Source organism: Lepus europaeus, chromosome 21 (genome assembly GCF_033115175.1).
Source record: "Lepus europaeus isolate LE1 chromosome 21, mLepTim1.pri, whole genome shotgun sequence".
Lineage (NCBI taxonomy): Eukaryota > Metazoa > Chordata > Mammalia > Lagomorpha > Leporidae > Lepus > Lepus europaeus.
In genome coordinates this window covers 989,717-1,003,069 of record NC_084847.1, presented here as the reverse complement: position 1 = coordinate 1,003,069, position 13,353 = coordinate 989,717, and the positions used below count along the sequence as shown (strand labels likewise).

The 13,353-nt window shown below is 58.9% G+C and overlaps 1 protein-coding gene across 6 annotated transcripts in view; it reads right to left on the bottom strand.

The window, feature by feature from the left end:
* Positions 1 to 194: 194 nt before the first annotated feature.
* Positions 195 to 13,353, bottom strand: part of CRAMP1 (cramped chromatin regulator homolog 1) — a 54,448-nt gene continuing 41,289 nt past the window's right edge. For 3 of the 6 annotated variants that reach the window (XM_062180396.1, XM_062180401.1, XM_062180397.1), the window contains 10 exons: positions 13,107 to 13,288; positions 12,743 to 12,817; positions 10,704 to 10,785; positions 9,890 to 10,006; positions 9,502 to 9,680; positions 8,866 to 8,934; positions 8,226 to 8,460; positions 7,236 to 7,400; positions 5,243 to 5,388; positions 195 to 2,867 (listed from right to left, as the gene is read on the bottom strand). In XM_062180396.1, coding sequence (XP_062036380.1) covers positions 2,703 to 2,867; positions 5,243 to 5,388; positions 7,236 to 7,400; positions 8,226 to 8,460; positions 8,866 to 8,934; positions 9,502 to 9,680; positions 9,890 to 10,006; positions 10,704 to 10,785; positions 12,743 to 12,817; positions 13,107 to 13,288 — 1,415 coding nt within the window. In that variant the 3' untranslated portion in view covers positions 195 to 2,702. The remainder of the gene's footprint in view (positions 2,868 to 5,242; positions 5,389 to 7,235; positions 7,401 to 8,225; positions 8,461 to 8,865; positions 8,935 to 9,501; positions 9,681 to 9,889; positions 10,007 to 10,703; positions 10,786 to 12,742; positions 12,818 to 13,106; positions 13,289 to 13,353) is intronic. The other 3 variants (XM_062180398.1, XM_062180399.1, XM_062180400.1) reach the window with 3 other exon arrangements.

The window sequence follows — 13,353 nt, the reverse complement described above, 5'->3', positions numbered from 1 at the left end:
GCAGCGCGCTGAGCTGGAAGCCGAGACCCAGGGTGGGGCCGCCCGCGCCCGGCCCAGAGCCGGCGAGACGCCCCCGGCCCAGAACCGGCCGCACCTGCCCACCCCTCTGCCCGGCTCCCCACCGGGGCACCGTCATCACAAAAGCACAAACGAATCATCTGATCAAGTATTAGTATGTATTTATGCACAATAAAAACATTTACAAGTGGAACTGGAAATTTAAACATAAGTTTAACAGCTTTTGTTTATTAAATAACCAAAACACCTTTTATTCCCAAAATTGGTAAAGAATAAATAATATAATTTACAATATGGTACAAAAAATAATCGAGAAAGGCAGGCATTCTGCTTTATACATACACTGTGTATTTATAATCTATAAAACAATTCACATCTCAAACAGCCGAAAACCTCCGATGATATGGCTTAACGATTATAAAAGCAAGTAGCAGTGAGTGCTGCCGCCCAGACCAGCTCCGGGGCCTGCACCCGTGGGGAGGCCTCCAGGACTGGACCCACGCCACGGGAGGGGGGGTGACAGCTGGCAAAGGCGGACAGTGGGGCTCCTTCCTCTGTGAAGATTAATCGCTTCCTTCCCAAGACAAAGTGCGCTACCTCCTGGGGAAGCTCAAGGCTTTAACAGAAAATGCAGCTGTTCTGGTGTCTTGAATCCCGCGACTTCAACAGTCTGATCTAAAGATGCTGCGGCCCCGCGAGGCCCTGGTGCGGCTGGCAGAGTGCAGCCTGCTGTCCCCACAGACCCCCACTCCCTGAGCAAGCAACCCAAGGCGAAGAGAGCGCCTTGTGGTCAAAGGCTTGGTCGGCCCTGTGTGACCGTGCACTCCCAAGACCTGAGGCCACACCAGCCTCACTCCCCCAAGATGGATCCGGGTGAAGATCCCACCAGCACTGCAGGGCAGGGGCAGGGGGTGCACATGAATATTCATTCAGACAGGCAGAACAGCACCCATTGTTTTTCTGCCAACCCCAGGCCCCACCCCATCTTCAGCTCCAGGAACAGGCTCTGCGTGGGTGACACCCGGGGCATGTGTGGGAAAGCCACCCCTTGTGCCTATCCTCCTCTGCTTTGGGACGGAGTGTGCACACACGGAGTCGAGCTCTGAAGACAGAGACCCCGCCCGCTCTGGTTCTGCTGACCTCTGACCTGCCTGAAGCCTGGGGGGCTGCAGCACCTGGGGGTGGGGGGACAGGACTGCACCATCCACGCTGCCTGTGTCCGAGTCCACTCCATCCTCTTCACACCGGTTCCCCTCTGCACTGCAGCTGGGCAGAGGAGCCAGAGGAGCAGACGGTGGCGTCTGGGCGGGGCAGCAGCGCTGGCTGTCAGCCACACTGTCCAGGGCTGGACAGGGACTTGGGTGCTGGGACCCCGAGGCTGATGGTGCAAAGGAGCCCTTGACAGCCTCACTCTGCGCAAAGCCTGGACATGGGGCCATCTGCGGTAATGACCACTGCCACCAAACGCCGCTACAAGAGGCCGACCAGCAAAAGGACACGGGCTTGGGAGTTCGGACGACACCCAGACGTCTGGACTTTGCTGAGGTTCCCTGAACAGGAGAGCAATGGAGGCCTCAGGGGAAAGGCACACGTGAGACTCCCGGGCACGCTGAGGACGCCATCCACACACCGGGCACACGGGAGGCTCCCGGGCATGCCGAGGACGCCATCCACGCACCGGGCACACAGGAGGCTCCCGGGCACGCCATCCACGCACCGGGCACACGGGAGGCTCCCGGGCATGCCGAGGACGCCATCCACGCACCGGGCACAGGGCACACTGTGCACCAGTGTCAGGGGAGGAGCGGCACTGCCGCAGAGGCAGGACTGTTCCCGGCACCAAGGAGAGTGCGTGAACGGCTCAAGAGCTTGCCTCGGTGTTCAGGGCCACCCCAACGCAGCGCAGTGACGTCGCGGATGACGTAAGCAGAAACTTGCAGGTGGACCACGGGAGGACACCAGCTGAGCACAAGGAACACGTGGACCAGGGCGGGGGGTCCCAGGAAGTCCACACGGCCTGCGCCAGACCTGGCTCTTCCCCTCTTCCCGTGAAGTCGGTTCACAGCGCCCAGATCGGGGGAGAGGACCAGAATACTGGGGGATGCTTCTGGTTACACCGCCTGGGACCCTCCTGCTGCCCTGTGACCAGTGTCCCTTCAAGTACTTGTGGTCTCAGGGAGCAGACACCACCAGGCACAGGCCTGGCCACGCCCTCTGTACCCCAACATCACTCTGCCGAAGGCAGCCCAACTGTGGCACAGGTTTGGCAGAAACAGAGAGGGGAGACGACCCCTCCCCAGGCAGCAACGTCCCTGCCAAGGCACGCACCCCTTTCTATAGAAGAAAACCCACTGGAATGTCCGGCACCACAGTCCCGGGAGAGTGCAGACCGAAACCGGACACCACACCGATCCCAGCACGGACCAGGATCTGACGTCGGCCTTCCCCAGAACACAACCGCGTCTCGTGACCTCGGCAGCCCCCGCTGGTGGGGCACGACCCTGGGACCAGCTGCTCCCACATGGTGCACACTCTGGGGTGCAGAGGTGCCTCTGTTCACCCCATCCTCTGGGATCCTGGAGTCGCTGTGTTCTCTCCCGTGTGGAGAGGGCCTCGCCCGCACACAAGGACGCCAGCCCCATAAGCTCTCTGCAGCCTTCAGGAGGCCCTGTCATGAGGCTCGGTCACTGGGAGAGGTCACCAACAGGGGGGCCACCTCCACCACCGTCAAACAGAACCTCTCGGCGGCCTGGCTCAGTGACGGACAGCTCTTGGGCCAGGTCGTTGAACCGAGATATGTAATCAATGCTGTTTTCGTTCATCATGCACACCAGCTGGGAGTCCACCACCTGCAGGAGAGACGGACAGGCACAGTAAGTCACTGGCAGCTGGCTACCAAGGCAGGGCCTTCAGTGCAAGGCGGCTCTCTGGAGAGAGGACAGGACGCTCCCACTGGCACGCCCTCCCCGCAGCAGAGAACATCAGGGCGTCCTGTGTGCACCTGTCCTCCTCCCTCCGGCATTCACGGTGCCCGCTGTGGGATTCCAGGGGTGGCTCCCTCCTTTTGAGACTTAGGGGGGAAGACAATCTGCAAACCGAGGCAAATGGTATGAACCAAAGTGCAGGGATTGAGAAGGGTGAAGGGCAGGAAAGCAGAGTGAAAAGGGGGGGGAGGTCCCAGGAGGGTACCCCAGGGAGTAGGGATCTAGCAGAGCGTGGCAGTCACCCAGTGTGAGGCACACACACTCATCAGAGGTTGTAGACACCGCCTCTGGCTGCTCAGCCAACGCAGGAACACGGTGGCCACTGGCCAGGGAGTTGGGCCCGTGTGGAAGAGGAGAAGGAACCGCAGGGCCTGGGACACAGTGGGGCTGCTGGTGCACATGTGGTCCTGTGGACAGTACATGGACTCACAGCCCTTCCTGGCATCCCCCTCCCCCACTAAGGTGACCACAGGGCCTTTGTTTACTCTAGGAGAGCTGGCTTGCGGGCTCTAAATCCTCAATCACCAACCTCATTCACAGTGAGTGAATGAGTCAGAAGCCTCCGAAAACTCCAGGGAGGCGACAGCATGGACCGGGTTTTAAACTTTGTGCTACAGGAAATATTCCACCAAGCTAACATTTGTTTTCAAAATGTAGCCCAAATAGTGCTATGCCCCCCCCAACCTTGTGTGGCATCAGCTTCCACCCGCACCAACCTGCAGCCCACCCAACACCACCTCTCTGCACAACTCCTCGACCATCACGTCCACTCAAACCCCATCAGATCATTTCCTCCATACACTTCAGCGCCCTGTGGGCAACAAGGACTGCCTGACACGACCCATCCACTCGCTCACGCGTTCTCTCTGCAGACAAGCGTGCAAGGTGCTCATGGCAAACGCTGTGCTTCCCGAGCGTCGCCAAGGGCGTTGCTCCGTGCTGCTCACCTTCACGTGCAACCTGTCACCTGGCATCTGGCTGAGGAAGCAAGCTCTGACCGGCAGCTCTGGGGTGGGTCTGAGATGCGGCATTCCCAACCGCAAGGCACTTCTGCAGCTGGTGTGCCGACCACCCCTTGAGCAGGCGGTTCTGGCCTGTTGTGTAGGGGTGTCCAGGCCCATGGGGTCCCCTGCTGAGCGGTGAGCACAGAGACGGGGAGTCCTCTGAACACTCTGTGACTAAGGAGGCTTCAGAAATGCTACACTGTTGAGGATGGGCCCCAAGTTCATTCATGTCACTGTGTCCACTTTTGTATTTTTGCTCAAATTCCAACCATGTCTCAGCCAGGCTCAGAGTTCTCCAAGCTTTCTTCAAAGTTTATCACATCAACATTTATGACTAACATCAGAGTCCGAGAAGCTGAGGCATCTTGGGCAACAGCTGCTTGGACCTCCGTATGCTCCGAGTTTCCCACAAGAATATGACAACAGTGTATTAAGGACACAGCAAGGCCTCAGCGACGTGGAGAGCCAGCCCTGGGAAACACGACTCCAGGAAGTCAGCAGCAGGCCCAGTCCCTCCAGGGGGCTCTTAGGGCTCCTTTCCCTCACAGCACCTGTTGCTCTGTACCTCACAGAGAAATGTACCTCCTCGCCTCTCATAGGCGCTGCCCCTGCAGGCCTGGCCTGCCCACGGGGCAGACAGCCTGGTCAAAGAAGGGACCATGCACCGGTCAAAAGAGCAGTTACAATGACACCTGGCCTCCACATGGAACACCTGCTGCGTGGGACCCCTACTGTCACAGAGCAGAAGGAACATTGTCGCCTGCCTATAGAGCCTTTCCCAGCTCCCTTGGCCGGGTGTGACACAGAGAGATGCCACTCCAGGGGAGTGTAGACAGCACAATGCTCATCACCACCCTGAACCCCCCAGTCAGGGGGCCTAGGTGACGTGCAGTCAAACATGGCAAAGGACTCAGCGAGATCCAACCCGGCTCTGATGCCTTCACAGGCCGAGCTCTCCATCTCCCACACTCCGATGCCTTCACAGGCCGAGCTCTCCATCTCCCACACTCTGATGCCTTTACAGCTTGGCTGCTATCTTGGGGTCTGCTGCTGGCTGCCATGTGGGAAAAGACAATGGCCCAGTGTCACCAGATCTTTCCACACTCCAGATGCGCACAACCTAGTCAGTCACCTCTTGGTGAGTCGCTGTGAACGACCCCCAGTCTGCAGGGGGATCCAGGAACCTCCACGGCGCAGGCTGGGTGGTTGGTCTTGGACCTAAGGTAGCACACTTACCTCTGCGACATCTGCCAGGGACCTGGACACAAACGAGTCTCGTGAGTTTCCATCCAGCAAACTGGGACCTAGCAAGGAGGTGCCGCTGTTGGTCCCGGCAGGGGTTGGCAGCATCTTCCGGCTCTTCTCTGGGGAGATGAAGCTCGCTGCCAAGAGGAGGCAGGGGAGTGATCAGGAAGGCTCCTGAGGGCTGGGGTGGGGCCAGCCTAGGCCCTGGCCGGCACCCAGCCCTACCCTGGTACAGAAGACTTCCCATGGAACCTGCTCTCTCAGGATGACCTTACCCAGCCCTCCAGGAGCCCCAACCCTGTGGTTTATTCTCTGTGGCCAGACGGGCACAAAGGCTGTTCCCAACTTGTCCTAATGTTGTTTCACTTTGCACTAACCCTACCACTCTGTGACAATGGCAACCCCTCACAAGTGCTGGCTCAACCCATACCCGCAAGACCCAGAGCCCTGGTCCCAGCAATCAGAGCTGATGAACTCACTATCTGTCCAACATGCCTGCCCGGGGCTGCCTGCACCCTCGGGAACCAGGCCCAGACAACCTAATGGGAGTTCTTCCTGTAGAGGCAGCAGCCACGTTTTCCTTCCCCAGCAGGTGCCTTCCCTCCATACCAACGCCTGGCACCCCTGAGCAAATGGGCAGTGGGGGCTGGGCACGTGAGCCCCCAACTCTCTGACCTGCGAGAGAACACGCCACTAGACAGCTGAAAGACCCACTGGAGCGCCACACTGACCACCAAGCGTTGAACCAGCAGAGTACAAACGGCCACCTGGGCGCATTAGTCACCCTTGGGGACCCCCGGATCCTGTATCAGGTGCCTGGTCAGAGTCCTGGCCACTTCACCCAATCCCGCTTCCTGCAAATGCACCTAGGAGGAAGTGGGTAATGGCCCAAGTACTTGAGCCCCTGCCACCCAGGTGGGAGACACCATGGAGTTTTTGGCTCCTAGTTTCAGTCTAGCCCAGGCATTTGGGGAGTGAACCAACAAGTGAAAATCTATTTCTCTCTGTGTCTCTCCCTTTCTCCCTTTCTCTGTCACTCTTTTAAACAAATCTTATAAAAAGAAAAGGAGGAGGGCTCAACTTTTTCTTCTCTACCTCAGTGAAAACATATACTGACCATCTGCATCTTCTCACAGACAAATTACATCTTTTTTTTTTTTTTTTTGAAGATTTATTTATTTGAAAGTCAGAGTTACACAGAAAGAGGAGAGGCAGAGAGAGAGAGAGAGAGAGAAGTCTTCCATTCGATGGTTCACTCCCCAATTGGCTGCAACGGCTGGAGCTGCACCGATCTGGAGCCAGGAGCCAGGAGCTTTTTCCAGGTCTCCCACGCGGGTGCAGGGCCCAAGGACTTGGGCCATCTTCCATTGCTTTCCTAGGCCACAGCACAGAGCTGGATTGGAAGTGAAGCAGCCGGGACTCGAGCCAGCGCCCATATGGAATGCTGGCGCTTCTGGCCAGGGCGTTAACCTGCTGTACCACAGCACCGGCCCCACAAGTTACATCTTAAAGAAGTAAACTCAAGAGGTTGGTGCTGTGGCGTAGCATGTAAAGCCGCCGCCTGCAGTGCTGGTATCCCATATGGACACCAGTCTGAGTTCTGGCTCTCCACTTCTGATCCAGCTCTCTGCTATGGCCTGGGAAAGCAGTAGAAGATGGCCCAAGTCCTTGGGCCCCTGCACCCGCGTGGGAGACCCGGAGGAAGCTCCTGGCTCCTGGTTTTGGATCAGCACAGCTCGGGCCATTGTAGCCAACTGGGGACAATTTGGGATTGAACCAGTGGATGGAAGACCTCTCTCTCTGCCTCTCCTTCTCTTTGTAACTCTGACTTTCAAATTAATAAATAAATCTTTAAAAAAATAACTCAGAAAAAAACAAAGAAATAGAAAGACAGCCCCAGTAGGAGTGTGGCCGCAGAGTATGGAGAATCCAGTGTTCCCCAGGCTCCAGCACCCGGTGGGTCCAATGAGAGACCCACACTCACCAAACAAGCTGCTAAGCGAGGAGTCTGTAGAGTCGCTGGGGTACCACTGAGGGTCATGGGTAGGGGAGGCAATCCAGTTGGGCTGGGGGCTGCTGGACGGAGAGGGAGGACTCTTGGAGCTGTCACTGCCATTCAGTTTTGCTGGAGAGAGAGGGACCCCTTCACCTGTCAACCAAAGGATCAAGTTAGTGAAGCCACGGCGGGGTAAGCGGCAGCCACTTCCCTGCCCACTGGCAGGAAGGCAGCTGGTGGCACAGCCAAACAGCAGACCCGGGAGGTTACGGGGCTTCCGCGAGGATGGGGATGGAACAGGCTCCGGTGCAGAGGCCACAGAGGCCGCCATGGCTCCCTGAGGATAGACCAGGCTCTGGTGCAGAGGGGTCAGAGAAGGCCATGGGGTCCCTGGAAATGAGCAGGTTGGGGCACAGAGTCAGGGATGTGCGAGGCTTCATGCTGCTCATGGATGCCGTGCAGCGACGGACACGACGGGGCCAGGCCCTGCGCCGAGGGCAGCCCCACTGTCCCACATTGCCAGCTCAGGAAATGGAAGGCCGGATGCTAACAGGCTGCGAGCTACATCTGTCTGAGCCCACTGCCTGAGATAACACCAGCACGGAAGCCAGGGCCTAGACAGGCATCAGCCCAGCCGCTCCGGCACCGCAAAACCCACGGGCTGTCCGCCAGGACTCGGAACCCACCAGCAAGTGGCCTTTCAGAGTCCCAGGCTTGAGAGGAATTGTGGGCCATCCCACTCTTGTCTCAAGGTCAGGAGCATCCTCAGGTCCTCCATGCACCTTACCCGTGTGCACGGCCCCCACTGAAACCAGGTGGCAAATATTCAATCCTCAAAAATGACAGCTTAGCTGAAGCAGCCCCAGCAAGGGCAGCAGAGCAATGAAGCAGGAGGACCCAGACCCCTCGGCAGATCTGGATCTCCCTTTGCTGACGGGGAACCCCGATTCCAGGTGTAGGAGGCCACTCCGTGCTTACCAAACTGGCTGGAGCTGATGGCGATCTCAATGATGGAGTCGCTGATCTGCGTGGCGGGCTCTCCCTGCGAGAGCACATCCTCGGGCGGACCAGGCAGGGAGATGTCCAGCAGCGCAGAGACATTGGGCGGAGAGAGCCGAGTGCTGGAACCCTCCGAGGAGGGAAGGGGTGCAGAGGGGCCGTTCTGGAGGTGAGCCTTGGGCAGCTCAGACAGGGAGAGAACAGGCGAACCCTGCTGGAGACAGGGATGCTCAGACACGTGGCTCGTCTGTGAGCACCGCAGCCCTACAGCTCCTCCTTGGTGGGCCAGGCAGTCAGAGTGTAATGCAGTGAGTACAGAGCTGTCTCACCCTCAGGTGAAAGCCACTGGGGCCATACCTGTCTCCAAACCAGGAGAGACGGCAGTCCTAAGGCCAGGCTGAGGTGACCATGCCAACAGGGCAGTTGGGGTTGCACAGGTGGACAACGGGTACTGAGGGAGCCACTAACCAAGGGCCGCTTCCCCTCTGGCTCAGAAAACACTCCTTCCAGAGCTGGCCCAGAACGAGCCCTTCTCCAAGTGGGGAGCAAGGAGGTCTAGGTGCTTATTCACCGACCAGAAGCAGCGAAGGGGGAGATGCAGCCCCAGATCACACCCTACCTGAAAACTCTCTGTCACTGGCTCCTGTCCAGGCCTCGAGGGGACACTGATGAAGGACTCCCTGGAGCCCTAGGGAAAACCAGGAACACAGGTGAGCCGCCCACACGGGGAGCCAGAGCACAGGCCCAGAGGAAAAGCAAATGGAACGCGCCCTGGGTCAGAAAGGTGACTAAGCTACTTTGAGAGTGTGGCCGCAGGCAGGCGCCCTGGAGTCCAGCCCACCCCACTGTTCTTGGCAGTTCTCAAGCAGTCGGGGGGAGGGGGGGAGGCAAGAGCAGCGCAGCACCTAGAGACCTAGAGTGATAGCCACGGTGGCGCACAACACTCTTCACTCCAATAGCGCAATGTTCCCTGACGCCCAGCAGGAGCCCACCAATGGCTGTGGTCACTCCTCAGACCAGGCGGCCCTTCACGTACCCCCCAGATCAGCTCTCCCATGTCACACAGCAAGCTCCCCCCACCACCGAGAGAGGCTCTGGGTGACCCTCCCACGGGCCACATGGGGCTCATCCATGCCTGGGCCTCCAGGGCCTAATTACTCCTCCCACCCATGGGCCCAACATGACCTCAGCCCACAGCCTGCACCCTCCCTGGAAGCTGGTGGCCACACTGAAGAGCCCTTCAAACTAAACTCACCTCCACAGGGGGGACAGGGTCTTCACTCTGGTGGGTTCTGGCTGGGTCCTGACCTGGGACCGCAGCTGACACCTTGTCTGAAGACAGCGGCGAGATGCTCGACAAGCCCTCGGCCTCCATGATGGGCAGGGGGCTCCCAGGGAGGATGCCGGCACTTTTCGCAGCCAAGTCGATAGCACCTGCTCACAGAAACGACGACTCAGGGCACTGTTCTACTAAGGCCCCGGGGGCTGAGGGGCGTTTCTCCGTCACATCGCGTGTCCTGTGAGAACCCACGACTAGGCACTTTCTTTGAAGGGTTAACAAGACACTACAGCTGGAAGAAGAAAACTTTCAAAACCCAGTGACAGAATGCTACTCAGATACTCTGATGACAGGTGTTACCCACAGGCTAACGTACTGGCCAGAGGACTCGTGGCCTGGGGCGGCAGGGCCTTGGGCACAATTGGTCGGGACACAGCTGCTTTGCTCAGAGCAGACTGGATGGGCCGGAAGGAGCCTCTCCCTGTGAGAGCAAAGACACAGCAGACGGTCAGTCGCACACAGCCACGTCCACTCCCCGTGCCACGGGACTAGAGGACCACGTTCACAGGGCTGAGCCATGCTGGATATGTTGGCCAAACTCTTGCCCTCAACATGGGAAGGTGGCCTAGACACCCCTGTGCCTCCCAGGAGTTGCTGAGAGGCCGCGGTCACCATTGTTGTCTTGCAGGAAATGGCCCTTTAAGGAGCTGCCAGCCTCTGAGGTGGTCAGGGTCTAACCCTGCCACACCTTGTGTGTGGACAGCAGGCAGGACAGGAAGCAAAGACAGTTGTACAGACCTCGCAGCAGGTGTGACGTGAGAACCCAAACTGGTAAAGACCACGGGCACAGTGTGCCTCAGCAGGAGCCCTGCCTGCGCACCAAGCCCGGCCCCACTGGATCCAAACACCCAGCGAGCGATCCACCTGGAGCACACCTGCTCCACAAAGCGCTTGGCCAGACACCACCAGCAGCAGCCAGCCAGACGCCGCGCCGGGAACTGAGGACGCTCCCAGGCCACACCGAGGCCACACCCCCAGGCCTCCCAGGGGGTCGTCCTGCTGGCACTGGCAGCCCTCGAGTGACAGCACGAGAACAGGGACAGCAACACTGCCTCTGCAGAGGTAGGGCCACGCTCGGGGAGCAGGAGGGACACCAGCGCGGAAAGGCCCGTCCTTACCAGTTACGGAGGAGTTGGACAGGATGGAGAAGGAGCAGACGTTATGAGACTGGCTTTCAGACGGCCTGGGAAGCAGCATTCTCTGCAGAGGAAAATCGCACACGGTCAGGCGACGAGAAGACACCAATGCCACACGTGACCCCGAAGCTGGACTGTAAGGAAATACTCCCGGCCGGCGCCGTGGCTCAACAGGCTTATCCTCCGCCTTGTGGTGCTGGCACACCGGGTTCTAGTTCCGGTTGGGGCGCCAGATTCTATCCTGGTTGCCCCTCTTCCAGGCCAGCTCTCTGCTATGGCCCGGGAGGGCAGTGGAGGATGGCCCAAGTGCTTGGGCCCCTGCACCCCATGGGAGACCAGGAGAAGCACCTGGCTCCTGCCTTGGGATCAGCGCGATGCGCCAGCCGCAGCAGCCATTGGAGCGTGAACCAACGGCAAAAAAGGAAGACCTTTCTGTCTGTCTCTCTCTCACTATCCACTCTGCCTGTCAAAAAAAAATACTCCCAGTAGGAGGGAGATGAGTGTGACAGGATGAAGGTTCTTGTTCTGAAGCCAGTGACACAAGGGCCCCCAGGACAGTCTGAGACCCTAAGCCCCCAAACGCTGGGTCCCCTCTGAAAGGAATGCGGGGTTGACATCTCCCCGAGAGCGCTGGAGGCCTGTCACAAGCCTGCTTTACCCAGAACCTCTGCAGGACTTGGCAGCCAGGGAAGACGACCTGAGGGGCCTTCCCAGCAGGGCTCCTTGAGCCATGGTGACTACCACTGACGAGCAAATCAGATGGACCACCAAGGCTGCTAGCAGTCCAGACAAAACTGACCAAGGAGGGCCTGTGTCATCAACGGGCCACAGGGCCTCTGGGCACACAGCCGCTGCTCTCTGCCCCAAAGGACCTGGGGCTCACGGGGACATAGCCTCAGCCCCTGGAGAAGCCACGGTATGGGTGCAGGCAGACAGCAGCAGCACCAAGCACATGGAGACACATGTGTTCTGTGCCTATTGGTTCCAGAGGTGAAGGCAGGGCAGGAAGTGTTCCAGGTTTTGGGGCCACACTCATGTTGTGCCCTGGAGAGGGACATGAACGGCTGTGGCTGCGCAAACGCAGTAAGTGGGAAAGAACACACACTGCCCCATCCCACGTATGCAAGTGCCTGCAACAGGCAAGTCCTTTAAGACAGGGAGTGGAGTAGCGGCTGTCAGAGGGTGGAGGGGAACCAGGAGAGTTAAGGGGCGCAGTGCCCCCCCAGAGTGAGGACAATGTTCTGGGATGACACAGCTCTGATGGGCACGCCAGCTTGTAAACTTACTAGAAAATGAACTGTACACCTCACTTGTGTGAACTTCAGGACAGATGAACTACCTATCAATGAAACTGTCTTAAACGACAAAGCAATGCTAGGTGGGATCTGGACCCTGGGCCAACAGTGCCCAACCCTGCACTAAACAGCCACAAAGCTCACACTCTGCCCTTTGTGTTCTCCCATCTCTGGCGCCTAACACAAACGGCATCAGGCCGGTGTGTCTCCTTCCCCAGGCCCCATTGTGCAGTCTCCCACTGCTCAGTGAGTGAACCTCAAGAGAAAGAACGTTGCTAAGGCTCTGACATGAAGAGCTGCTCGTGAACCCACACACACGGTCCCCACTTCCGCCATCAGTTCCTCAGAACATTCTCTCCCATGTGGCTTCCACATGGGGGCCCCCACGTGCAGTATGGGGGCACAGCAGAGGCCTGGCCTCTGGCCAAGTGCCTTGGGAACGGATTATTTGTACACAGATGTCCGGAGGGTCCTCCAGAGATCTCCATCTGCGGCGCTCCTGGACCCGAACCCCCAGAACTTTCTCTCTCCTGCAGGTGGTCTTCACCGTGGTCTGAAGACCCCTCTACTCACAGGTACATGAAGTTCACTGCTAATACTCTGATCTTATTCACAAAGATGGAGGCAGAGCACGGCTTTCCATGTTTGACCCCAACCAAGAGACACAGGAGAAAAGCTGTGTGCCATGGCCAACCCAAATGCTGGGGCTGCCAAAGAGGCTCTGACCTGGACCACCAGAGGCTTGCGCAGGTGGCGCTTCCGCAACTTCCTGGGCTTTGGCAGGAAGAAATCCGACTGCATCTGCAAGGGAAACAGCACAGGGCCTGAAGGTGCCGCCCGCCGGCGCCAGCAGGGGCAGGGCAGGGCAGGGGCGGGGCCGGCTGAAGGTGCCTCCCCGCTGGCCAGCAGGGGCAGGGCAGGGGCGGGGCGGGCTGAAGGTGCTGCTCCTCCGGCATCAGCAGGGGCGAGCGCAGGGGCGGGGCCGGCTGAAGGTGCCTCCCCGCAGGCCAGCAGGGGCAGGGCAGGGGCGGGGCCGGCTGAAGGTGCCGCCCGCCGGCCAGCAGGGGCAGGGCAGGGGCGGGGCACTCACGCTGATGGAGTTCAGATGCTGCCGGAAGCTCAGCTCCGCGTCTTTACTGGGAGAGAAGAGCTTCCCGTGCCGACTATGAGGGGGCAGAGTCGTAGGGACAGCAAAAAGGCCACCATCCGAGTCACTGCTGCCTGTGCTGGAGGGACCCGCTACCAAGAGCGGCCGTGGCGGGTTTCTCAAACCTGGGAAAGGAGAAGGCAGGGGTGGCAGCTGCCCCGCAGCAGAGCCGGGGAGGACCAGGAAGGGA